This window comes from Drosophila virilis, chromosome 2 (assembly GCF_030788295.1).
Source record: "Drosophila virilis strain 15010-1051.87 chromosome 2, Dvir_AGI_RSII-ME, whole genome shotgun sequence".
NCBI classification, from domain to species: domain Eukaryota; kingdom Metazoa; phylum Arthropoda; class Insecta; order Diptera; family Drosophilidae; genus Drosophila; species Drosophila virilis.
In genome coordinates this window covers 26,237,766-26,264,627 of record NC_091544.1, presented here as the reverse complement: position 1 = coordinate 26,264,627, position 26,862 = coordinate 26,237,766, and the positions used below count along the sequence as shown (strand labels likewise).

The window sequence follows — 26,862 nt, the reverse complement described above, 5'->3', positions numbered from 1 at the left end:
TGCTTGCTATGCGAAGCTGATTGCTACAGCACGCCAAGCTGGCAGCGCCTTTGCTATAATGTACTAAAAATACCTAAAGTTCAGCTATCTGGGCACTCTGCTGTTGCTTTACAAATAATTTGCAGGCAATTTGTTTTAAGCTGCCAAAAAAACATAAACAAATTCAAATGGACAGCAACAACGAACTGTCAGAAGACCTAATCAGACGCCTGAGCGCTGGCGGCGGCCTGGGTAAGTCGAGAATTATCGCGCGCTGCAGCTGGCATGCAACCTGCGCCAACAGCTCGTGGTAAGGCCAACACAACTACAGTGTGTCCACGAAGTCTGTGTGCAGCAACAGTTGTCAGCTAACTAATTTAATCCAAAACATTGCAGAAGAAGTTATTGCCAGCGAAATCTTTGAGGAGACCAACATATACGAGGATGCGAACGATGCGGAAAATGAGCCAGACGACATCATCATTGTGCACATGGACATACGAGAACCGCTGAGCACACTCAAGTAAGTCCAGCCTAGATTTGAGCAGGTGTCGTGTTTTTTGTTTATGTCGTGTCACGCACGACAGCAAATCCCGTTCATGGTACAAAAATTGAGTTTTAAAGCTTATTAATAAATGTACTTAGAAAGTCGTGTCGACACACGCTCCTCTTGTCCATTTCCAGCCTTAAGCCAATTCTGACTTTTGTTTTTCCTTGCAGAAAACTTGTGGAGCAAAAGATCGGCGTGGAACTGCACTACTACACATTTTGTCTACAGGATGCTCAGGAGGTAACAGGTTTATATACAATTTTGAGTCTGACTAATGGCAATAAATTGCAGCTGGAGCCGCACAAGAACCTGGTCGATCAGTGCGTCAAAGGCGAGGGTCTGGTGCAGATCAATGTACAAATCCAAACAATACGCAAGAAGATCAACATTGCGGATGTGCTGAAGCCCACGGAGGCGGCGCTGGCCACCCTGGCCATTGAGGAGGCAGCACAGCTCAGCGCCCAGGACACGAATAGCAGCGGCAAGAGCTCGACCAGCGATAGTCCAAGCAAAAACAGCAAAAAGCGCAAGCACAAAGCAGATGACGCTTACGATGTGGATGTGGTTACAGACGAAGACAAGGACGTGGATGTGGAGGCGGCCAAGCCTGTGCTCAACTGGGTGTTGGATAGCAAATTTAAGCGCGAGCAAATACGTCTCAAAATACCCGAAGCAGTCAGCGAATGGACGCCAGCGCATGTCGCGCACTGGCTCGAGTGGGCGGTCAAAGAATTTGAGCTGCGAGACCTCAACATAGACGAATGGCATATCACGGGCCAGGCGTTATGTTCTATGACGCACGAGCAATTCAGTCGCAAACTGCCGCGTGATCCGGGCAATGTGTTCTGGACACACCTGCAGCTGCTCAAGGAATGCAATTTCGTGTCGGTAGTGCACAAACAGGCCGAGGAGCTGCGCAAACCCAAGCAGGGCAAAGCGGCAATGAACCCTGGAATGGAGCAGCGCATTATGCGCAAATCCTTGCAGAGCGTCAAGGACAATGACTGTGAGTAGCCTATGCCAGGAAATCCACAGCTTACCTAAACCTCTGCCTCCTACAGCCTCCGAGAGCTCGACGGCGCCCCAGAGTCCAAGTCACAACAACAGCATTGGCTCCGGCAACAATGGCCAGGTGCAGCTGTGGCAGTTCCTGCTCGAGATACTCACCGACAGTGAGCACACGGACATTATTGAATGGGTGGGCACCGAGGGCGAGTTTAAACTAAGCGATCCGGATCGCGTGGCACGTCTCTGGGGTGAAAAGAAAAACAAGCCCGCCATGAACTATGAGAAGCTCTCACGGGCGTTGCGCTACTACTATGATGGCGATATGATATCCAAGGTGTCCGGCAAACGATTCGCCTACAAGTTTGACTGTGATCTGAAGCTCCTGATAGGCTACGATGCCAGCGAGCTGTCCCGCTTGGTCAACGAGCGTAAGTGGGCCGAGCATCTGCAGGCGACGCACAAGGAAGCCAGCAACGATGCGACATGACAGCCGGATATCGGTATCAAGGAAGAGCCCTACATCCTGTGGAAGTACGAGGCGCCATAACGTTGGCTTAAACTGTTAGTAATTAGTTTAATGGCCAGATTAACTGTTTTGCATTTAAATTGTCATAGGCACTTGATTTTATTGTTCACTATGTTCATAATATATTGTTATTCACTAAGCACTTTAATCTCTGTCTCCATAAGCTATATATATTATATATATAGGTACTTTAACTATCTATTTAGTAGGCATCGTATATGTTTAGGTATTATATCGAATATTGTTCGATTATATGTTGCGATTTTTGTAAAATCCATTAAAATAAAAAAATCTATTTTCCAAGCGATATTTTGATTAATATTTGTCTGCGATTTTAAGATGGGACGATTCGGTTCGGAAATCAAAAATTATGGATGCCAACGCATTCTATCGAAGCTACAAACCTTTTCGAAACCGAACTAAATTACAGAAGCAAATCTTTCCGAAATCGTTCTTTTAGTGATATATGTTTCCGGCTCGCACAGAAGACATTCGATTGATACTCAAAATTCCACTTTCTAAAGATTTGACATGATTTAATAAAATGGAAAAGGACACAATTTTTCTAAAGAATCAGGTAAGTAGGCATTAAAACTGCCCAGATTTAGTGTAATGCATTCCGATAGTCATAGGCACTTGATTTTATTGTTCATTATGTTCATTATAGATTGTTATTCACTAAGCATTATAATCTCCGTCTCCATAAGCTAGTGCTATAAATATCATATATGTAACATTCTATATGGTAGACACTATATCGAATATTGTTCGGTTACATGTTGCGATTTTTGTAAAATCCATAAAATTAAAAGAAAAATTCATTAATTCGATTTTCATTTTCATTTTTTGTTTTTGTGTTTGTGATTTTACGTGACTAGTTCGCTCTCTAGAGTCTAGATAAACTAACTAAAGCTAAGCTAGATTAAACTAAACTAAACTAAACGTTAACATTTAGCGCCTTGATGTCTAAATGTGCGTCTCAGTTTGTTGATGGCCTGGCGGAATGTGCTCAACTCCGGGCTGGACTCGCGCTGCACTTGGGTGACGTGTAGCGTGGCCAGCTGTGTGCTAGGATAATACTCTTCCTCTTGCCCGACATCGCTTAAAGGCAGCCTAACTAGAGCTCAGTCGTGATCTCGTCCTGCGGCCGAAAGCCCAGTTTGTAGAACTCATCCTCCAGCCAGAGCGAGCTGGCATTGAGATCCGTGATGAGATTGCCGCTCTTTAGCGTGTTGAAGCTGCTGCCAAATGGATCCGAGGCGCGCGGCTCCTCGAACTCGTGCAGGCTAATTAGCGAGCCGAACAGGTGCAGCTTCTGCTGCGCCGAGGCGCTGCTGCTGCGATCACCTGGCAGCAGATCTGCGCCCAGCTTATTATGACTGGGCGTCGTCGTCGCACCCTGCTGCTGCCTGTAGATGCTGTGACCCGGCTGTTTCTTAGCGGGCGCCGCATAGAGCACCTCGGGCCTACCAGCGTGGCTGGCTTGAAAGAAATCAATCAGCTGGCCCACCTGCGGCTTGTAGCGCTCCAGCGCCTGCTCCGACCACGCATATAGACGTGGCCAATCGTGCGGGGGCTGCGTCGGTATTAACTCAATGGGTCTGTTCAGCAGGATGAGAAGCTTGGCCAGATCCCGAACGATGGGTCGATATGAGTTGGCAGCCGCCACCTCGCCGGACAAATAAAGTTTGCGTATTTGTCGGCGCGTGTCATTCAGCATGGCCAGAAAATACTCGGCATTGGGCCGCATCTCGTTCAGTTGACGCATGAAATCTGCCCGATCCATGGTGTTCTCATTGATGAGCTTCTGCTTGACGGACTTGCGCCGACGCTTGCGCCGCACCAGCATCACGGCGACGGCCAGCAGCGAGAGACAGACCAGAAAGCCGCCCAGGAGACCCGCTAGTGCCGCCATCAGCGGCCCAGAGTAGCCAGTGGGCACACAGACGCGACCCATGAACTCTGTGTGGGCGGACCATTGATCCAGATAGCCCGCGGGGCATTCCTCCACGCATTGTCGGGTATCCGTAACCAGGTACAGTGGACACTTGATGCAGCCTGCCTTGTTGCAGCGCAGACAGTGCGAGCTCGTCGTCGCCGGACAGCCTGAAAACAGAGCGTACAGAGAGAGAGAGAATTTGGGTTACTTAGGCTGTGGGTCACAATTGGAGGTCTTTCAATTAGCGCTAGTTCACAATCATCATCAACATTATAATTGTTGCTTATTTGCATAGGGTAAAGTCACATCGCTCCCACAGACAATTCCACAAACACAAATGGCCGCAAATTAAGTCGTCCAATCCTACAGAATTATCACTGGACCACGAATTACACTAGTCAACCAAAGTCAGGCACAAAAGTGAAGAGCATTCATTATGGAAATCCAAATTGGCGTAAAGAGTCTATATACTAAATTTAGTGCCCAAAACAGAATGTCGATATACATTTAATATAGATTTCATTTATTTTTGAGATCACGGCCCTGGACAAACAGATATTGCCAGATTGACTCGAATGATGCTGAGCAAGAATATATGTTCCTTATACGAAGATCCTTTTGCATGTTAGATCACTGGTTCACAGTATACAAATTTTTTGTTAGAGCTCTTTTTTAAAAGCTTGATCAAGCGGAAGCTTGGATTCTTAGTGAATATCACTACGACAGTCCACCTACTTTAGTATATCATTTTATATATAAGGTGCTTACACTCAACAAGCATATTTATATTTATTCCTTGATCTCAATGATGTCTAAATATTTATAAACACAACTAAACCACAGCACCCGATCGGAAAATGGGTGGAAAACTGATTACAAATTGAAATATAAAATACTCATTCTGGGAATTTTATTACAACTTTTAAATCTTAATAAAACCTTTTTAATTAATCAATAAAAAAAATAAAGAAATTCATTTATTTTGAGTGCAGCTTAGTTTATAAATATAAAGTTTTTTTTTTCAATTGTTAACTTTAGACACAAAACACTTGTTGTCCAGTGTTCACAAGCGCCTAATATCTTTGAATATTTCGGGCTTTTCACCAATAAATTATTCAATTCCGTTTTATAAATTCAAAACGTTCTATACGTTAGACTTGAAAGCAGTGTAGTCTAGTGTGAGGCTGTGCAGCATTATAAACTACGCATATCTTTGAGTTTTTCCACTTTAACTGGGCTTTGTCACTGGCTGTTTGCTTAGTATGCTTTCAAATTCAAGGTAAAGTCAACAAAAATTGTTTGACTTTTGGTTTAAAAAAATACAACTAGATATTAACATAAGAAGTGTTGGGCAAACAGAGACAAAGACGGATACTGGATGACAGACAGTCAGCCAGACAAACAGACAGGCAGACGGCGGGCAGACGAACCGACTATGCTACATATTCTCGGAAGGCAGCGCGTCGTCCAATGGGAAAGTTCAACATGAGCCGCCACGAGGAGGCGCATCCAAAGTGTTGTCGCCGAACATCAAAAGCTTTTTTGACAACTGCAACGAGAGACAACGCAATGCGACTCCCAAGCAGGTCCGTTGTTGTCAGCAGCTGGCCCATTTATCTTGGGCCACAAGTGGTTGCTATACCCTGTTCACAAGGTGGATTGATAGTATATTGGTTTTGTGCAATATCCGTCCGTCCGTATGCATACAATTTCGGTGCACTCAAAGCTGGAGACATTAAGCATACGGTATAATCTCGTGTATATAGCCCACAGTTTCTATAGCCATAGCCACTAAATGCTTCTACAATGTGAAAACATATTTTGAAGGAGCAAGACTGGCAGGGCATCAAATTTCAATACAAATGTCAACTGCTGTTGGGTTTGCAGCCCTGGCTCGCATTAAAACCTTTGTTCATGCAGGTAAAAAAGCTGGTTCAGAAAATAAAGCCCAAGCTAAGGCATTGCTGCAAGCCATAAACCGCACCCGAAACAATCTTATATGAGAGTAATGCACTGTGAACAGAGCATTGTGCAGTCGTTCTTCGTTGACTTTGATTTTACTCAGAGCCTTGGCGGTTCCTGTCTGAGCGTCTGTCTGTGGCTCTTTGTCATTGCACCACGTACGCACCTTGTCTGCCCCCATTGCCATGCATTGGGCGTCCATTCGGAGCATCGGGAAGAGTCATCATCAATGGCATTAACTTGTTTTAGCACTAATCAGACACAACCCCCGAGCAGCAACAGCAGCAGCAGCAGCCGCTGAAACTGAAGCGGCAGCAAACCGATTGCCAATTGCCTTTTGCCGACTGCCGTCTGTTTGCCCTGACCATGGCCAATTCCCATGCAAGAGCTGGCGGATAATCAGTCGGAATCGTAACTGGTAATTGATATTGCCCAGTCCCAGTCTCGCCCGCCCCATCCCTGCCCTGCCACCTGCTCTGTCCCAGTGGGCTGATTCTTGGGCGTGCAGTTGATCAACGATAATTGGTTATTAAATGGAAGATTGCTTTCCAATGCAGTCTGCCTGGCAGCTCCTCCAGCTCTAGCGCAAGTCCCATGTAAATGCATTGAAATTACAGAATCGGTCGATTACATTGATATATATATATACGTATAGATAAATGATATCTCGATTGAGCCAGCAGGATTCCTTTGCCACGATCAGCGCATTCGTCGCACAATTTGTCGATTGCCGTGCACTTGAGTGGAATAAATGCATAAGCAATGCTCCAACTGGGGAACGCAGCTCAATAGAGATTCAATTTAACAATTGATTGAATCACAGATCAAACAATTATCATTGCAGCAATATTTGAATTAAGTGTTCCGAGTAATTATACCCTGTACGCAATGAATATGCATAAGACAAAGGTGTGTCAATCTATATAACACATATGGAATACTTCTGATATTCTACGGTATATACATTTTGGATCAGCATCAACGCCCGATCTTGCTCGCTCGACCTATTCTTCCGTCTGTATGAATGTGTTATTCTGTTCCGTTAAACTTAAAGCCCTAACAGACAAATATTAAATGAAATATAATAATAATAAAAAAATGAAGATTAATAAAAATAAATGAATTAATTTTGAGCCGTTTGCAGCGCCATCTACCGGGTTATCAAAACTATTATTTCTATATATTTTTTTGTACAAAAACAAAACTATTAGAAGCTTTGACGTACTGCTTATAATATGGCAATCAAAATGTTTACCCATAGGGACGGTCGGTCGAAAAGTTGGTTCCTGTATGAAACCCTTTTTTATTATTCCAATATGATCCTCAAATGTATGCAAAATCTAATCAACATCGGACCACTATATCATATAACTGTTATGGGACAGATTGCTGAAAAAGTAGGTTCTTATATGACAAAATATATTGTTTTCCAAGACGTTTTTACATATCTACAAAAGGGAAACGTCTAAAAGCGTATTAAATTTTTGACGTGGCGAAGATGTTCATACTTTCTCGTTTTTAAATAAAACTTTTATTGGAACTTCAGCTATGGTACGTACATGAACCTCACATGTGTTGAGTAATATTGCTGTTATTTACAGGGTATCTGTTAGCTAATCAGAGACTTTCTATAGCTCTAAATCGTTACATTTACATTTCTCAAAGCACAGTATCAATATGCGATGCTATCACGACTTTATAAACGGCCGACTGCACCTTATTCTGGATTCGCCACGCCCCCGCACGCTGAATAATGAGCCCCGCCTCTTTCAGAGCCCTTCGCTAAATGTTTAGGCAAATAAGCGCTTAGTCCTACTAATAATAAACATTTAAAAGAAACTTGATGTTTATTGAGTTTCGATAATGCGCGAAACAATAACAAATTCGTGGCTAAAACAAAACAAAATAAAATACAAAATAATAACAACAACAAAGAATCAATGTTTAAACTTTCTTTTACGCGCTTTAATGATGACTCAGATCATCTGCGGAAGGTCTCTCAGCATGTGAATTAGCTCTCATAAGGTTGTGAATTTCGTATTAGCTGGGCGTGTCAAGAGATCGGACAGTTGCACAGATATTGGACCCAGATATACTTTCACTCAAAGACAACAAATATGCAACAACAACAAGCTGACAATTATATTGTAAAATGTTTATCGTTCAAATCACAAATCGCCGTTTAAAGCGTTAATTTTATGACGCGTCAAACGGAACACACATAAAACCGACTACACAAAACCATTTCATGTGGGGATTCGGTTTTTGTTTTTGATTTCCAGTGTCGAGAAATGAGTAATGCGGTATCGATTAGAGATGGGCCCGTGAGGGAAGTTTTCCCAACACAAATAACATTTATTTTCGATAATTATTTTAATATGTTCTTATATTTGTATGTGTTTTCGAGTTTCCCGAATAACTAGTTCATTTGAACAAATCATCTACCGATCACGAAATATAAACTGTGTCTCTCAGAATTGAGTAATAAAATAACTTGTATTTTTTAAATTAATTTTCTAAGCTATCCCATTCTGGCCAAATTAACTTAATGAACACGTCGTGTTTGTGACACGATACAAAACACGACACGCGCCCATCTCTAACTACTTAAGAGATAATTGAACTGGTTCCACGCGGCTCAAGGTCGTTCCATGTCAGAGCGTCGCGCATTGAAATTGAAAATTGCTTATCGAGATTCAGCGACAAATGTGGAGCTGAAACCGCCGCTAGACAAAGCCCAGCCACTGTCTACAGCTGGCGCTGCTTATTCAAAACCAGGGCGTGGCTCATGCGTTGTCAATTAAACATTGACATTTGCGTGCCTGGGTCGGATACGTTCTAAGCGAACAACGCACAAATAAACATAAACATTGAAATAAAACGCTTAGTTTATGAACTAAACGCGGGGCAGGCCGAAACCTTAACAACGCGTGGGCGTTGCCAAATTTGTGATTATGCCCCAAACCGAGTGGAGGCCTGCTCCATAATTTACCACAAAACGCTTTGAACTCGCAACGTGCTCGGTCGCCGCCAGCTGCGTTTCAATTGAGTTGAGAAGAAAGTCGTCCGGAAAGAAAAGCAATGCAAACTTTTACCAAAAAAAAAAAAGGAGCTGAAAAGGGCAGGAGGCATTGAGGCGGAGGGAGAAGCTATGTGCATGCCCAGGCGGCGTTTATTAAAATAACGGTACTTAAGTGCGCCCTAAGCAAACTGCAATCGCAACAAGCCACATGCAACAAGCCCATGCAACAAGCCGCATGCAACTAAATAAGCCAAAAGCAAGTTGCGATTCAAATGGGCGGCAACCGAAACTGGCACAGAACACAGCACAGGACATGATAAGAGGGCGAGCAGAGAGAAGCGAGCGGAGTGAAGACCTTTAATAAGTATTTAAGCGACATGTGACAAGGGCTACAAGAATTTCAGTTAAGTACACAATGCTAAAGAAAGCTGAATAAGTGCATGCCAAACGAAGAAGAGAAGCACTTTAAATTATAAGAATTAAAGAAGCTGAAAATAATAAGAGAGAAGCAATTTATGAAAGTTACTCACGTATTAAAAAGTCATTAAAAACTTTTTAGGTTGCTACCAAATTTTTAATGCGCTTAATACATATTGATATAAAAAGATTGCAGACATTTTATATCTTGCTTGATAAGGTAGAGCGAGAAGCGCATTGCAGAAGTTTTGCTATAACATATAAAATATATCAAACTTTTTGTTGGCATCAGACAGATCTCCTCTACAAATAGTGTAATTCTATTAAAACAATATCAAGGTAGATGCGAGTTTGGGTAGTTCACAAACATATATAAACCATTAGCCTGCTTTATTTTACTTTTAATTAATTAGTTTTGAACTTTAGTTTAGTTATTTCAAAAATGTTTACAATCTAATGTAAAAAATAAATGTATATTCAAAAGCTGAACAGAGAGAAGCGAATTCCGTAGGTTCCTTCTTTTTTTTTATTCTGAACTTTGCTTAACTTTGCGGCAGCTGCATATTTATAGAGATAATAACAATTAAAATAACAATAATAAATACAAATATCGTTAATCAATCTGTTTGTTTGCTACCAAACAAATTCTTAAGACCGTATCGAAGTTTGGGTTAAACTTGGGCTTGACCTCTTGCAAAAGAGAACAAATTGTATTATTAGCAAATTGTTTGCAGTCTCTCAACACACCCATCGATGCTTTTGTCTTGGCTTCAGTTCGTGACCTCCATAAATTGCAATATTCATACAGATCACGGGAGGCAGCCAAGGAGTTGAGGTGTGCGCAACATCCTAAAACTTGAACCAGCACTTTTTTTTAATTGCCAATAAGCTTTGTGAGTCAAGTCGAACAGAGAGAGAGAGAGAAAGGGGCCAAGGGGAACACGTCAAACGACAATTTATTATAAATTATTTTGGGTAGTCAGCCGCATTATTTATAAGTTTAGTTCTCGTTGCTTTTGTTTCGCTCTCTGATAAATTGCTTAATTCTGCGTCTGGTTGCGATGGGCCCAACGGCGGCCAAATTCATTTTAAATTTTTCGATTTTCAAACATCCGTTCGATTTGGCATTATTGTCACGATTTTCTTGCTGGACAAGCCAGACACAACAACAACATGAACAATACGATCAATTCGCTGACTTTATTTGTTTATTGTGTTGGTTGTTTCGCGATTCTTTTCGAGGCAAACAAAAAAAAAGTAATTAAAATTCAGCTGACAAAATGAAGTTTTGCTTTTTGCAAGTTTTCATCAAGCACAAACTGCAGATGCAGCTGGACATCATTTTAAAATGTTTGCAAACATTTTAAAACGCTTTCGTTTTTTATTGCGAAATCGAAAGTTTGTCAATTTTTTTTTTTCAATTTATATATGTTAAGTAAACAAAACAATAAAATTATCATATGCTTTTTCTTTAGTTATTTATTATTTATATTTGAAGATCCAAACTGTTGTTTCTTATGCTCGATTGTTCTGACTAGTTGCCTAATCTGTTTTCTCGTATGCCTCGCCTCGACTATTTAGACAAATATAATGACTTGAGTACCTTCGTAGTTAAATGCTTGGCGACCAGCAATACCTTGTACCCAAAAGAGAATCTTCTTTTGAAATAATAATAGACCAAAAACTAAATATATTTTAGGCACGCCCAAAATGTAATACATTTCTTTTTTAGAAATGTGAAGCTGATTCATTCTACATCTAAGAGCACGGTAATTTGACCTAGCAAAAGTGAATATTTGTAGATTCTGTAATTGGGAACAAGAAATAGCTAAACATATTCTATTAGAATATGAGGAGATATTGTTTAGGATACGTATAAGGAAAAATCAAAAGCAAATCTCTATTGAAAACGAGGAAGTGCGAGTCTAAACGTTACTCTTTATTCATAGATACCTGAAGAAGGTGGAGTCCAAGAAGAGTGGTTAAAGTGACTTTAGCCAAACTCAACTCAGAGACACACATAACTTGCAGTTTAACATATTTATTATACAATAACTTCTTAGCGTCCTACTGCAATTATTTTAAATATTGTTATTGTTGATAATAATAATAATAATAATAGTAATAACAATAACAATTGTAATAATAATAATAATAGTATTGCCAAAATTGGATTCATTTAAATGAAGTCTTGCATCCGCAACTGCGGATGACATGAGCAGCTCGCACAAACTCGGCTACTCTTCCAAATTAACACCTCAAAGCCGCTAAAATCGTGTCGAGCATTTGCAGTTGCAGTTGCATTTGGTGGTGACAGATATCAGAAATTCATTGAGCCAACTTGTTTGGCTGGTTGGCTGCGAAATGGGCTGTTGCCAATTGGCAACATGTTTGCTGGCCATAAAAATCAAATTTACAGCTGCAGCTGTCAGCTGTTGCTGGTTGTTGTTTCTATACCCTGTAGCCACTGAAAATGATTAAGAGGGGGTATACTGCTTTTTGTAACAGTCAAAAGGAATCATCTTACACACACTCTCAATCACATGGCATATGTTTGAACATATATTCTCGTATATGACACGGAACTCGAGTTTAGCACTTTTTTTTCGATATCTCCTCCCATTTTCACAATATCGATTTTGAGACATGGTTTTTTGAGCATAACTCGAGAATTAATGAACCTAGATACACCGAGCTTGGTTTGTAGGTCCCCTTAAAATTAAACACTTATTTGTAAACATACAACCTTGCACTTTGGTACACAGTTTCATAAAGTTATATGAGAAGAAAGAAGAAGTTTCATAAAGAAGCACCGACAAACACACAAGTTAATCAAGAATGTATTTCCCATACCTTGTGAAGCAGCCTGCAGCGTGATAAAAGGTAAAGAAGGAGGCTAGAGTGCAGCTTGGCGCTCATTATAGGGTAACTCCCAGTCGAGCACCCTCGGCTAGACCACTCTTACTTGTTTCTAATTGTTGTCGTTGTTGTTGTAGTTTACTGCCTTGCTTATTTACTAGTGAATGTGCATGCATTGCCCGTTGTCCGTTGCCTGTTGCAAGTTCGCCTCTAATTGCCGGACAGAGCGCGAATAACTTGACATTAATGCATGTTGAGTTTAATTGTTTCATGTACACGCAGTTCCCTGTGGTCGTTACAGTGGGGCCCACACACGCCGCCCAAGCAGTCCAAGGGGGGAGGAGCAGCTGGGTGGGGTGCTGTGCTGTGCTGTGCCAAAGTAAATAAATTGAAAATTGAGCTGGGGGAAATTGTTTAAACAATGTCACAATTGGCAATTGGCAATTGACTTGGCAAACGCGTGACGTCGTCGTCGTCCCACTGTCATTTGCATAATTTGTAGATAGGCCGCACACGTATGCATAATAATACAAGATATCGGTGTCTATATAAATAAATTATTCAATGCATAGAAGGTAAAAAGCGATATTGACAACGACTTTGGCATTGGACTTGATTGCAATTACAGCAATTTTCAATCAGCCTAAGATATCTTAACTATAATCAAAACATATATCATTAATGACAGCACTCAAAGAACTCAGCCAAAGATGGCAATTGTAATCGGGAGTTGTTTAGAGAATATGTTTTTGGTTAATTTCTTTTTGTTTACTTCATTTATTTAATTGCCGCCACAAACCAGGAGCACACAATTTTGCTATGTTTATTCCGCTGCGGCGCAAAACATTTTAAAAATCTCGCACAGCAGGCAAAAAAAAAAACGGAATATTTTGACTATTAACCTTGTTCATATTGCAGCTAAAACCTAAAATTAATGTAATCCATTTAAACTGCTTACATTTGAATGATTTATATTGGCAATTAGCTTAAGTTAATGCGATTTGCGCAAATGTTTGTAAATGAAATATAATATTGAAAATGCTTTGGTGTGTATATATTGTAACAGATATTATCTCTCATTTGTGTGTCTTTTCTAAATGTATTTCTGATTCAAGGTCAGAAAAGTTCTTCCCATTCACATTACATATTACATTATATCAAAGCTATGTTACTTTATTTTATTACTATGGAGGGTAGGTCACATTATTCCTTAGACTAGCATATTACATAATTTACTTTCGAGTCAGTTATTGAAACGATTCTCCAATTTTGTGTACCTCTTATTTATCCTCCATGCTTGCATTTCCCTTTTATTACTCAAGGTTAGAAAACTTCTCTCTCATCGAAATTTATTTTGCCTCGTTATCTCACTATTTTGTTTTATTAGTTTGACTTTTGTTTGGCCTTTGACTTTACCTTGACCTTGGCACTCAAGGTCACATCACATTTCTTAATTCTCATTTATGCCTTATGCTCACGTTATTACCTGGACTTAACAGGTGTTCTGTGTAGACTGGGTTTCGATTGCTGTTTTTCTTCCTTTTTTCAAAATTAATTATAAGCATAATATTACTTAGATCTTGCTTGCAAGTTTTCACAGACAACAATTCCAAAGATTTCTCTATATCACATGTCATACTTGGTCATGTCATATTTTAAAGTTTTCTAGCTAAATTTCCGTTAAGCATATAACATATATACGCTGCAGGAATCTGAAGTTTCGTAATGGCTTTAAGCTTATGCTTAACCCACTGTTGCCAACAAAATCCGTCTAAGCCAATTAGGCAACGCGACTTGACTTTATACTGATTAGCATGACGAAATGTCGTACCATTTAAAAACATGTCAGACCCGAAATGCAGCCGCAGCAGCGAGTGGGTGTGCGGGCACAGAGCACAGAGAAAGGCCAAAAGTTCAAATGCCTCGGCGGTTACATCAAATGAAGTCATTGACGGTGCAATCTGTGGGGAGAGGCGGCGGCGGCGGCGGGGTGGCAAGCAATGAAAACAAATACCTGGCTGGCAAAAATAAAAAAAAAAAACTAAAGAAAATGCGACAAAATCTGCGCAGCTTTGCACACGCGCTGCGAACCATACCAGACCAAGCTGGACCCGACCGGTCCGGCTCCGTCTGTCCGAACAACCCACTGGCTGCACTTGCGCAATGTGGCATGCAGCGACGCATGCGCAAACACAGCCTCTGCCTCTGCCTCTGTCTCTGCTCCCGGGCCAGCACGCTCCTGCCACAAACGGTTGCAATTTGGTTTTGGCCTGCAAATTGTTTGGCTAAATGCCGAACTGCACCGATTGCCGCAAAACGTGGCGATAATTTCATTTTGTTGGACGGGTTTTGCGGTTTATCAATTAATTTGAATTTATTCAGAGGCGTTTAATGTCCGCACTGTCTGTTAGAGCTGGCCTTCATCATGGCTAATGCTAGTTGACAGCCGGCGAAAGTCCAGGTCTGATAATGAGGCTCACTTGACTTGCCCAATTAGCCAAATTATTTCAGTTAACAATGCGACGAACGAAATGAAAAGCTTTTTTCTTTTCTTTTTTTTTTTTTGGCAAATAACAAATTAGAAATGAAACGAGAAGTTAAATTTCATGCTACTGGTTATGGGACTAACCAAAATCTGCACTTAAAAATATAATATAGCACCATGTAACCATTAAGTATAACTATTTACCATCACAGGTAAAACATTATGTAACTAATATAAATAATAAATAAGAGGGTATATACTTTAGACTGCTGTGTTTAGCTGTGTTTTCTATATATTCAGGTAAATATAATATTATCATTATTATAATTCGTATTTGTATTCTTGTATTTGCATTCTGTGCTTTTATCTGGTTATTTAAGTTACTTTCAATACAACATATTTAAAGGGGATACCCTATATTAGACAAGGCTGAAAAGTATTTTAGATTCTCAACCCATTTGCTTAGGAATGTGCACCCTAAAAGCTAGACTTCATGTCTCTAGAATATGATGTACGTGAAATTCGGTGTACTATTTGACAACTTAAGACCTCTCTACTAGATAGTTGCCCCGTTCGCACAGCTTAATGATACATGCAACTTAATGATAGCGCATTCAGTGATTGAATATGTGCTTTTCCAGCTAAGTACAGGGCATTTTCCAGTCCCGTACTTATTGCTAAAGGCATTCTTAATGCCTTTAAGCATATGTTGGTTAAATGCTAGTTTAGCGTCGAGGTAATTGAAAGAAGCTGCATGTAACTGCATGTCAAAAGGCTACACAAACGGTAGCTGTGACAAGCAAGCAATAACAACAACAATAGGTGCAAAAACAGCAACAACAATAGGTAGACCAACAGATATAACAGCAAGCAAGTAAGACTCTTCTAGTCACCCGGGCCTGACTAGGAGATACCCTAAATAGCCGAGCTTTTTTAGAAGCAGTTGAGAAACGAGATTTTTTCTATTTGAGGGGAATTAAAAATCGTGTTCTGCATATGTTATGTGTTATATGTTATAGGTTGTAGGTTATATGTTATATATTAAATTCCATGTCGATAGTTTATGGGAGCGGATATGCTTCCTTCAGGCAGTTACATAAAATTGCACAATCTCAATATACCCAATTTACACACTTTCAATGGGTATAGTGAACAGCAGCTGCCGTCGTCAAGCGGCAGCTTCATTTAAAAAAAAGCGCGTCCAGTGAATGGGTCGCAGATGAGCCGAGTCATTGGACGGGTGCCAAGAGTCGAGACGTGGCCAAGACATGGCCCAGACGTGTTATCACGAACTTCCAATTGGTCGGGGACTTTCTTTTCTGGGTTCGACTCATTAAAAAATGCTTAACGTGCGCCTTTTTTTCTGGTGGCTTTGACAGGCGCAAATAATTAAATTTTTGTTTTGGGCAAATGATAAGCGTGTGGGCCGACAAACTGTAACAAATGCGTAGAAAGTTGCGTGTGCCACTTGAAGACGTGGAATGCAATCCCCTGCCCCCAACCCTCCTGCCAGATTAATGCATATGCAAATGCCAGGGGGCCGGGTGCCTGCACGCCTGTTAAAGTGTCAATATAATGCGCCGCCGACCGACAGCTTCCACATGTCACACACAAATCAAATCAAACAAAACCAAAGCAAAGCCAGTTGACAGCCAGTTGCATGTTGCGAGTGGCAAGTACTTGACCGAATTCCATAGTTGCGTCTACTCCTCCCCCTTCCGCCTATCGGCTGGCGCAACTGTGTCTGTGTGCATAATTATGCCCAGTTGGCAGCACTCGAACAGCCGCTGTCAAAGAGTTCTCCAGTTCCTCCAGCTGCATCTGCGTTGACACCAAAACTCTTGACTGCAACGCACAGCTTTATGCAACGCGACGCCTCGCTGCCTCAGCAGCAGCAGCAGCAGCAGCAGCTGAGATGTGCCAAGTTGCAATTTGCAAATCAAACAGTTGCAGTTGCCACAGCTGAGATCAGAAAATATACACACAAAATTGCTGAAACATTAACAGACAAAATGCCAGTAAGCGCGCTGCAACCAGAATTGCTGGCATGGCAGAAAAAATGTACGGAAAATCTACAGATATTTCTATTGCATGTGAATTCAAAGAAAAATATTACATAGTTGTAAGTTACGAGAGAAAAAAACTTAAGAATGCTGTGAATGTTGTGTATGTTCGACTCGTAGCTTCCATGTAAACTGGTATGGAATAAATTCTAATTCTAATGAATTCCTAATTAATTCTAATTAAGTCTTAAATAAATTTTACATTTATTTGTCAATTGCTGGGAAATACTAAAAACGATTAAAATTGCATTTAAATTAAATAATAAATCACATTTACGTAAGGCATACGTACGTACAACAGTTTTAAATATGCTCTATTAGTAAAAAATACAAATTCGATATATCATGCAATATAACAATAGATAGGGCTATCTATCTATCTATCGAACTATCTGCATCAGCGCAAAAACTTTAATCTCTGCAAGCCATTGCATCGATAGCATGTTTGAACAGCTTGGGAATTACAAATAAGCGCAAGGTATGTAAAACTTCGTATTCACAAATGGTGACGAATTTAATTTAAATTAATTTAATTATTAGAAATGTAACTGTCTCAACAACTCTCTAGCTGCAGCACAACAAAAGCTCAACATAGCTAAAGGACCCAGTTAGACAAATAAACTTATATATATTTGCACATATAAAAGTTATATGTAAGCCTTAATTTGGTACCCGCATTGCTGGCAGCCCGAAAACAAATATTTTCACACATGTCAAACAGAAATATTCGTTGTCATGGCTAAAGGAAAATTGATAATAATCTGCCATATAGCGCAAACACATACAACATACGACAGAGCGTTGCAGTTTGCGCACGACGACAACAACGTCACAATGTCGCCGTAGACGGAGTCTGTTGCATGCAACATGAAGGGGGGGCGGGAGGTGCAGGAAGCTGCCAAGTCGATCGTGCTGCAAGAAATATGGCAGAAAATCGTGCAATAGAAAAGTGAAGCAAATATCCAAGGGGACTTTGCCACATGCAACAAGCGCAGCTTCCTTGAAAGGTGTGTTTGAACAATTAATTTTGCTTTTTCGGCATACTTAGATATGAGCAGAAGTATGGAACCAGTGTCGCATACACAGTAACAAAAAATTTGTTTTAAATCATTTAATATATATCTCCTCCCCCATCGTTTCTCATGACCAATCAAATGGGACAGGAATAGCTCAGATTAAAGAGTTACCTTTCCTCTGCCTGGCAAGCGACAGACCCCGATTTGATTATATTTAAATCAAAGTCGATTTTGTTATGTAGTAGTAATTTTAAATAAAATATTTTTTTCTGTGTATATCGAGTGACATGGAAGCATGGTCGGAAAGGCTTAGGTATGGATTTGTCGTACCAAAACGTAGAGCAGAATGCGGGCAACGAACGAGAAGACAAGCGCTGTGAGCCAAGAGTTTTCCATGCAGCTAGTTTATTTATGGCTGCCAACTTAATGCTCATTATGATGATGATGTTGTTGTTGTTGTTGCTGTTGGTGATGATGATGACGATGATGATGACGATGACAAGGCAAGCACATGTGACCATTTAGAGCTGATTCTAAGCGCACACTTTGGAAAGTTGCATTGCGGATTTCCAAGGAACAGCAATTTGATGACGCCAATAAAATGTGTGTTTAAAGCCAATTGATTGTTGTCGACGCGTTCACAGACATGAGCTTCTAATGGCAAAGGCAAACAGAAGAAGGCTAAAGCCAGAGACAGCGCAATTCAGCCTTAGATATGGACCCCACCAGACGCAGCAACAACTGCTTATGTGGAGCCCACAACTGACATCTAGTGGCACTTGAGCTAAAACTTGCAGCATGAAGTGCATTTCGGAATGCCTCACACACACACACAAGCGCACATTAGACATATGTAGGAGAAAAATATCTGATGGGTTCAGGTACTTGAGCATCAAAAGAGTTTTCAAGCTGCATGCAACTCAGCTCAATATATTTTATTTTGATTTCTTTTTGGCAGTTTGAGCTCAAGGTAATGTAAATGTTGTATTGATGTTAACAAGTGCTTTTCACGCAGCTTGAAAAATGAACCAGGCCTAAGCCCTAAACAAATTGCAGCCAACTGAAGCTCGGCTTTGACTTTCACAAATCAATGGAAAAAACAAGAGTGCAATTATCGGAAGTGTCTGACTAGGAGATACTCTGCATCCAGAGATACAATAGCTGCAGACGTAAACAGTCTACCTTCTTTCCATACATAAATACGCGAAAAACCGCAGCGCTTCTGCTTGCACTAGAGCCCTTAAATATGTATAACAAATATTAGTTGCATTTTGAGTTGTGGGGTAAATGGGGAAGGTATTCAAGAATTCGTAAAATTTGCCTGCATATGCTTTATTAGCTTGAAGAGGCTTCTTCCTGCTGCCTACATTTTGCCTCTTTACCATTTTTAAATTGGTTCCGGGCATGAAAATGAACTGAAAACCCCATTAAACAACTTTCTAGCCTAATGGAAATGAATTAATTAATGATGCGGCAAATGCGTAGCGAATTATCTAAGCGAAAGGTGCCAGAATGTGACGCATGTGCCACATGTGGCAGTGTAGCACAGCCAGAGCTAGCCACATGTTGCAGTCGTCAGCAGTAGGTCAGCTCAGCTTTTTTTTTTTGGGCGTGGCTGTGCATAATGTCAGGCCCGCTCCGCTATGATGCCATTAAGCCAGTGCCAGACTGGAAATTGAAACACCCACACAAAGCACAAGAACAACAACAACAACAACAACACACTTGTCAGGCAAGCGCAGAACATATGTAAATGAAACCCACTGCAGTTGCACTTTGGACACTGCTTTTAATTACCAAAAAAGCAAAATAAGCGTTTCAATCGGCAAAACAACAAAAATATTTATAATGAACGAGACCATACAAAATTTTGGTGAGTAGCAAAACGACGGAGCAAAAACAACAGAAACAACACGGTCTTTAAAAGTGAACGGACTGCTCAGAAACATTACGAATACGAGTACAACTATGAGTACGAGTATGAGTATGAGTATGAGTGCGAGTACGAGTACGACTACGAGTACTTGTTCCCAAATTACGAAACTGTGGCACAAACATTGCGGAACGTGCAACGAATTTTGGTTAATTACTAGAGTGTTAAAAAGATGTTGCAAACGATTTTGTATAATTCAACATTAAAATCGAAAGCTTGGAAGCCAAAAAACTTTCTCACACTCTTGGCCCCAGGTATGGAATTTATCAAAAAGCTTAAGATTTAAATACGTTATAAGTTTAGGAATTCTTAAAAAGATCATAACACTCAGCCTTAATTCTGATCGGATGGTTAACAAGAAAGTTGAATACAACTCTTTGCGTGGGTGGAGGATTTGAAGCATAAAGGTATTTTTCTTGTACTTAGCTTAAATTTTTGATGAAAGGAGTTCCAAGAAATCTGTATTTACGGATACTCAATGTAGAACAGGAACAGAGGAAGAGCCACACAAATTCCTCTTCTATTATACCAAACTGTAAGTCGCATCTCATTTAAAATCAGGCGAGCTTCCTGCTGAAAATCCGCTGACCAAATACAACTGGCCATAGCCCATGGGATCAGGTGGAATACAACAAAGAATGTCCAACCAGGCTTCTCTTCTCTTCTCTGCTGCAAGCCCTGAAGATTGATGACAGATTTGACATATCTGATTAAAGGTAACTGGACACAACTCATGAGATCAGTACAACTAATTTCAGAAGTACAATTCAAGTTCGGCTGGCGTTCTTGCGCAGCATCTAAAACAACATACTTCTTTTTGACTGAGTAATCTCTGAACACTAACTCTCCAAACCGGAAGCAACTCAAAATCTTCTTAAGGATTAATCCTTGGAACCTATTAAGATTGTATGGCACTTTCACACGTCTCATGCTAGGCTTTGAAGTTGTGTTCCACTGTGCGCAGAGCTTTTCCATTCTGTTGCACCTTCCAGCATTCCCCCTCTAACACACACACACACACAACCACACGCTCTTTAGCAGCTGAGCGGAAATGGCCGCGAATTGTGGCAATAATTGCGATCGTTCGGTCGGTCGGTTGGTCAGTTCGTGGCCACTCACCGTAAACAAGCTCGAAAAAGAGACCCAAATAACAATTTCAATTTTCAATTTGAAAAATCGTTGGGTTTTTTCACCTTCATTAATTCTGCTGCGAGTCGTCGCTTTAAATGTGCAACGTGCCGGCAATCGAAAAATCCGCTTAAATCAACAAAATTAGCGACTGGCCAGCGCGGGCGGGGGCGCAAAGATTGGGGCGTGTATTTGTTGGGAAGGGGGCGGCGACAATTTGTGCTGTCCAAATAATTTGCCGGGAGCGGGTGGGCGCCGTGTCAAGTGTCACTCAATGACATTTTACGAGAAATAAAAATGATAATAAAGACATAATAATACAATTTCTTAAATGCAACATTTTAATTTTCGTAACGAAAAGCGAACGAAATTATGAAATTTCCGGCGGCAACAAACTGCCGAGCAGCGTACTCGTGGGCAGTTGATAGGCTGAGAGACGGTCCAGCCAACCTGCAATGCGAGGCAAGCGGAGCTGTGTCAACACACAAGTCAGGCAGTCAGGCAGCCAGGGTGCCAGGGTGCCAGGCCGCCAGCAGCTGCCATAGACAGTGGCTGGCAATTGGTAACCATAAGCATACCCTGTAAACCAAATCTCTAGTGAAACAATTGTGGATTAGCTGTAAACAGCAGAGAGCAAGTCGCCCATCCGCTAAAGTGTATACAGCAAAAACTCTTTTGGGCGGATAGCATCGGTTCCGCTAAGAGAAGGAGGAGCGGCCTGATTCATAATAGCCTGAAAAAGTCCGACCAAGACCCAATATTTGTGTCCTTTAAAAGAGTTTTTACTATATTTATTCTAGATCAGGGGATTCGTTTTAGTCATGTCGACCTGTCAGTTCGCGTCGATAACAGAAAGATACTGAATACTGTCGAAATTGAAATTATTATAATTATGGAAATGTTGTCATTTATCGTTTAAAATTATGAGAGCTGGCAATTTGCTTTACAGCTTCTGATATAACATACGATGAATTTGTAATATAAGTTTCCGAAAACCAAATGCTGATTTCGATTTATCGATAACTCTACTGGAGAACGTAATCTCTCACATATCATTCGCAAACTGATTGATTTGTTCTTTATACATAGAAAATTCTCCTAACGAACACTCCTGTCAGGCTAACACCACTCTCGGGTGGAAATTTGTCCCTAATTATATTACATCGTAGAGGAAGTTTTTACTATAGTAGATAAGCATGTCTCTCTATATTTTTATCTATCTCCGCAATGTAAAGAGCTGCAATTTGATATTAAGTTTTCAATTCAATTAAGTTTTTAGCATACCCTTTTCCCTTTAAATTCCGAACGTAAAATAACTATATTTGTGAAAAAATTTTCCAAGGTATCTCTTCGTCGAGAGAGCTCGCCTTTAGCCTTGTTGCTTGTTGTAAGCTGCATTTGGTAATGCAATTCCGGCGAAAATCCTAAGGAAAATTGCAAACTGCAAAACTGCGCATAAAAATGAGCTTCAACTTTTCTTCCCCCTACACACACACTCTCTCGCTCTCTCTTTCTTGCTGCCTGTAGCTGTCTCCCTCCCGCTAGGCACATGGTTTCAGCCATTGCATTGACATGTCTCGACACATGTTTTGGTTTTGGTTTTTGACTTTGGCTTTGTACGGGGCAACTTCATTTGAATACGCTTTTGGCACTTGGCTCATAAAAAATGTTTAGCTGCGTTTTATGAATACTTCGAGCGTAACTGGAGACTCACACACATATAAGTAGGCATCTAAATAGCTTTTGGTTTACCTGTAAAGAGCAGAGCAGAAAACAAAATAAAACATTAGAAAAAAAATTGTTGAAAGTAAAATCGCAAATGCCGACAATGAACCCTGTTGGCCTAAGGGCAAAAATTGAACAGAGTTCGTCGCGAAAGCAATTGGCCAATTGGTGGGACAAAGCTGACACCCACGACAAGTTATCTTTCGTTAATTAATTGAGTTCAACAAGTTCAGAAAATAATCAAAATCAATTGAAAAACTTTTCATTTTGTTTTTTGGGTCAACCGGCAACTGTTGCTGCTGACGATGTCAAAAACCATTTGCAAATATTGCGATAAGCTTAAAAGTTGTCGATGTTTACTTTTAGTTGCTGCTGCTGCGGCTGGTTGTTAGTGCAATTGTTGTTTTTTTTTTGTTGTTGTTGTTGTTGATGTCATTGTTGTTGCTGGCTATTGGCAATCGGCAATTTAGCGCTATTCATTCATAAAAATTTGTTGTTACATTCGGCAGCTCACGCGGCGCTTGATTTGTGTACTGAAATATTTGTAAACGTGCCCAAAATGTTCAATCAAAAACGCATTACATGAATTTCAATTTTTTATTTAACGAAACAACATAACTGATCTCTTTAGTGGTGCTCGACCAGAAGATACCCTGTGCCCAGCGCCAAACTAAATCCTTCTGTAACAAAGGCACAATGACACACATACACACATACTTTTGTGCAGCTTCTTCTTCATTTTAGCTTACATATAGAACTTAAAATATGGAATACAAGAGTCTGTATATACCAAAGCGCAAGGAGGTAAATAATATACCCTTGCTTAATGGGTGCAGGGTATAGAAAGAAAACGCAAATAATATTGTGGCGCAATCTATTGGCAGACATAGCTGTAGTAAATTGTCAATCGAGCGGACATTGCGTGACATAATAATTTTAATTACATTCCATTTTGTCTGAACTTGAACCCAGGTTCAGATCTCGCGTCATCGCCCGAGCTCTGTGATATGGCGGCAGCTGTTTGCGCGCCGCAGCACATAAATTGTGTAAAAGCAACTCATAAATAAGCCATAAAATGAAATATTCGGCACATTTTATGTAGACAACAGCTCAAATTTCAAACAGATCGAAAATCGTAGTCTCCCAAGTTCACACAACTTTAAGTAGCGTCTCCCTTAAACCAGTTGCGAATTATAAACAAAAACAACTTCGTTTAGCTAGTTGTTCATTATCGATTTCTATTTCATAACTAATTTGTCTCTTGCATATGATTCATCAATACAATGATTCAACAGCTCTTTTCAGTGTTATGCAAATGGATCTTAATGCTACTTTTCACTTCATTGGAATACCAAAATAAATTATTAGAAATGCTCAACACCAGCATTTGCTTAATATGCCACTTGTTATATGTCCATTTCTAGGTCCCAAATGCTGTTGGCATATTAAAAACCTCAAGGTATTTTTTAAGGGGTAACAAAACTTGAAGAGTTATTCAAAAGTTTTACAAGTTCGTTGCTCTGGCTCTTTTGGGTATTTTTTATGAGCTGTGCTGCATGCCCACTACAATGATTAGCTAGAGAACAGGGTAATCAAATGTATACTATAGTTATATACCCAGTACTTGCCAGTTAGTCATAAACATCAATTGTAACTGAATGTATTCAGATGCCGATTACAAAACCAGTTCCCAAAGTCGTTACATTTGCATGCGAATGGATTCTATGTACAAAGTCTGTGTTTTGCATTCAACTAAATCAAACAATAACTCAGCTAATTGCTAGCAACAAAAACAATACTTAGAAACTAATAGCAGAGACCCCCTTTTAAAAAGTGGTATGATATCATTGCAGACTGTTGACTGCCTGTTAAATTTGGAGTAAGGTTTCCAAAGTTTCCATTATGCTGTAAATTCTTAGCAGCCAGCGAAGCTAAACGAATTAATTTATAGACTATATAATGCTGTAGAGCAAAAATATATTACAAAACTGGCCAAATTTATGGGAGGAAATGTGAGCAGAAAATGCCGACGTTCAATGTCAGGCGGCGCGCGTTTGTTTAGAAAATTGAATTTGTGTGGCGATTGGCGTTTCGCTGCCTAATTCTCAATTCTGTACACTGCGAGAAAAGTATGCCTCTTTTCATTTGAATATGATTAAAGGCGAGTTTTATCTTAAAATTTAGATTACGTTTGTCATTCGTATAAACCTGTCCTTCGTATATACTTAAATTAAGTTTGAAACAAACTTGACTTAAATGGTAAGAAATATATTATTGAAATATGAAAAAACAAAACAGGCTCAAAATTCGGTATAAGACATTTACTACAACAATTTGCATGTGTTAAGTCTTGTATATAGAGGTTTTTAGGGATTAAAAAGTTCTCGATACACGAATTTCGTTCGAAGATTAAAAAATTTCCAACTTTACCGTATTTCGAGAAAAATTTTGCTTGATTAAAATACACAACTCTTAATTTTTCCTTGAGTTAACTTTTTTATTTCAGTACTATACAAAGTATTTATTTTAAAAATGTTTGGAGTCAAAAAAGTTTGAGAAATACAAACTGCGTTCTCAGATAAAAGAATTCCTTACTTCGAGAAAGTTTGCGCTTTATTTGAGTAAAAATTGTATGGGTTTTTCGCCGAGTGTATTTATTGAGCAAGTTGCAGTTTGGGGCGTGTAAATTGCTGCCAAGCGGCGCGATGTCGAGGCCTTTAATTAAGTAAGAGGCACGCGCATTTAACGGTTAAGTCTTAAGCAAACATAAATTGTGGGGTATTTATAAGATACAAGTCAAGATCGCGCGATTAGCTAGCAGCTAAAGGAAAAACAAACGCAATTACTGCCAGCAGCATCCACACACGGCAGCAGCAGCAACAGTTGCAACCGTCATCAGCGATCAGTTGGCCAAATTGAAATGTTGCTCCAACTAGTTGCTGGCCGAAACGGCTTATGGGAACCGGCAAAAGGCGACACTGATGATACATTGAGTTATATATATTTAAAATGTTGGCCAACTTGGTCGATTCCATTAGGCCACGCGGCCAGGCAGGCAGCTGTTGTCACACATTAAAAGCGCCTTTAATACGAGTTTGATAATGCGACAATCACATTTGTCAAGAATAAAAAACAGAACAATCTCATAAAAATTACAAACGGCCAACGTTTTCTGAAAAATTGATTATGCTAATTTGTTTTAAGTTTTTGCATCAGATTACAGGATAAACCAAAGTTTCTACGTGCTTTAGCTAGTTTTTTCATATGTTTTTCTATAAGCAATAAATTCTAGTGGGACATGAGCCGATAATAATTATATACAGTAGCATATGCTAAACTATTCTCGGAAGAATTTTAGATAGCTTTTAAAGTTGCCCTAAGTTGCAAATCTTGTGAAGCGATTAATTAATTTTTGGAATTTTAAAAGCATATCGAATCTTGTGAAATATATAACAACAAAACAGTTTAGTTAATTAGGCCCATCTTTTTATACTTCTATTTTCATTTCATTGCTTTAACGATCTTAAGATCTTAAGCTAATTAATGTATCTGATACTAAAGATAGATTAAAATAGCTTTTTTTTTTTTGAAAACAATCAAGCTTCCAAAAGCATCACAACAAATAAAGAATTGTTTTACTTCCACAGGTAATATCCCTACACATCTTCAATATGGAGATTTATTATTAAAAAATTAGAAAATATTTTTTTAGTAACTTCTTCTCTAGTATTTATTCCATCTATTCTATATGCAATTTAAGTTCCAATTTTTTGCCTTTAATATAAAATTGAATCTTCAAGCATTTCGACAAGTTTCACAGAGTTCCAAGTTCTGCACACATCCTTCTTTACTTTTTACCTATTTAGGTTTATTTTTAAGTTTCTAAAAGATTATTTTTAATGGCATATTTCATCTACTTTCCCATTTTTGCTCTTTAAAATATTAACATGTATTTCAAGCATTTTTGCATCTTTTTATCGACTTCCGACTGTATATTTTCTAACTTCGTTTGCTCTACTTTTGCTCAAAGTTTGCCAATTTTTTGTTCTTTAAAGTTTTCTTATTTTGTTCAGGTATACAACATTCCAATATATGTTAGTCATAACACGTACCACACATGTGTATGCATATTTATTTAGCGCACTGTTAACGCTACTGCCAAAATGTTTTTTCATGCACCAATTTCAACCTGAGCTGCTGCTTGGCTGCCCCCAACTGCCGCCGCCACCCGCTGCACTGACTGCTCTCCG

The 26,862-nt window shown here is 39.7% G+C and overlaps 3 protein-coding genes across 3 annotated transcripts in view; 1 reads left to right on the top strand and 2 right to left on the bottom strand.

Annotated features, from left to right (window-relative positions):
• Positions 1–26,862, bottom strand: part of LOC6632596 (aminopeptidase N) — an 82,695-nt gene that overhangs the window by 46,648 nt on the left and 9,185 nt on the right. The gene's annotated exons all lie outside the window — the stretch shown is intronic.
• On the top strand, positions 74–2,366 carry Ets97D (DNA-binding protein Ets97D). The gene is made up of 5 exons (XM_002055986.4): positions 74–231; positions 376–502; positions 700–769; positions 821–1,535; positions 1,591–2,366. Exons 1-5 carry the CDS (start codon positions 168–170, stop codon positions 2,022–2,024), a joined length of 1,410 nt encoding a protein of 469 aa, XP_002056022.3. The 5' UTR covers positions 74–167; the 3' UTR covers positions 2,025–2,366.
• Positions 2,719–26,862, bottom strand: part of T48 (FU domain-containing protein T48) — a 43,181-nt gene continuing 19,037 nt past the window's right edge. Inside the window, exon 3 of the mRNA XM_002055985.4 lies at positions 2,719–4,169. Within this exon, the coding sequence (XP_002056021.2) occupies positions 3,181–4,169 (989 nt within the window). The 3' untranslated portion in view covers positions 2,719–3,180. The remainder of the gene's footprint in view (positions 4,170–26,862) is intronic.

What these genes read in the sequence shown, in the direction of transcription:
- Ets97D (XM_002055986.4), top strand. Translation starts at nt 168, where the DNA reads ATGGACAGCAACAACGAACTGTCAGAAGACCTAATCAGACGCCTGAGC. An exon ending in GAACCGCTGAGCACACTCAA is followed by an intron (nt 503 to 699) that starts GTAAGTCCAGCC and finishes TTTTCCTTGCAG; the next exon opens with AAAACTTGTGGAGCAAAAGA. An exon ending in GTCTACAGGATGCTCAGGAG is followed by an intron (nt 770 to 820) that starts GTAACAGGTTTA and finishes AATAAATTGCAG; the next exon opens with CTGGAGCCGCACAAGAACCT.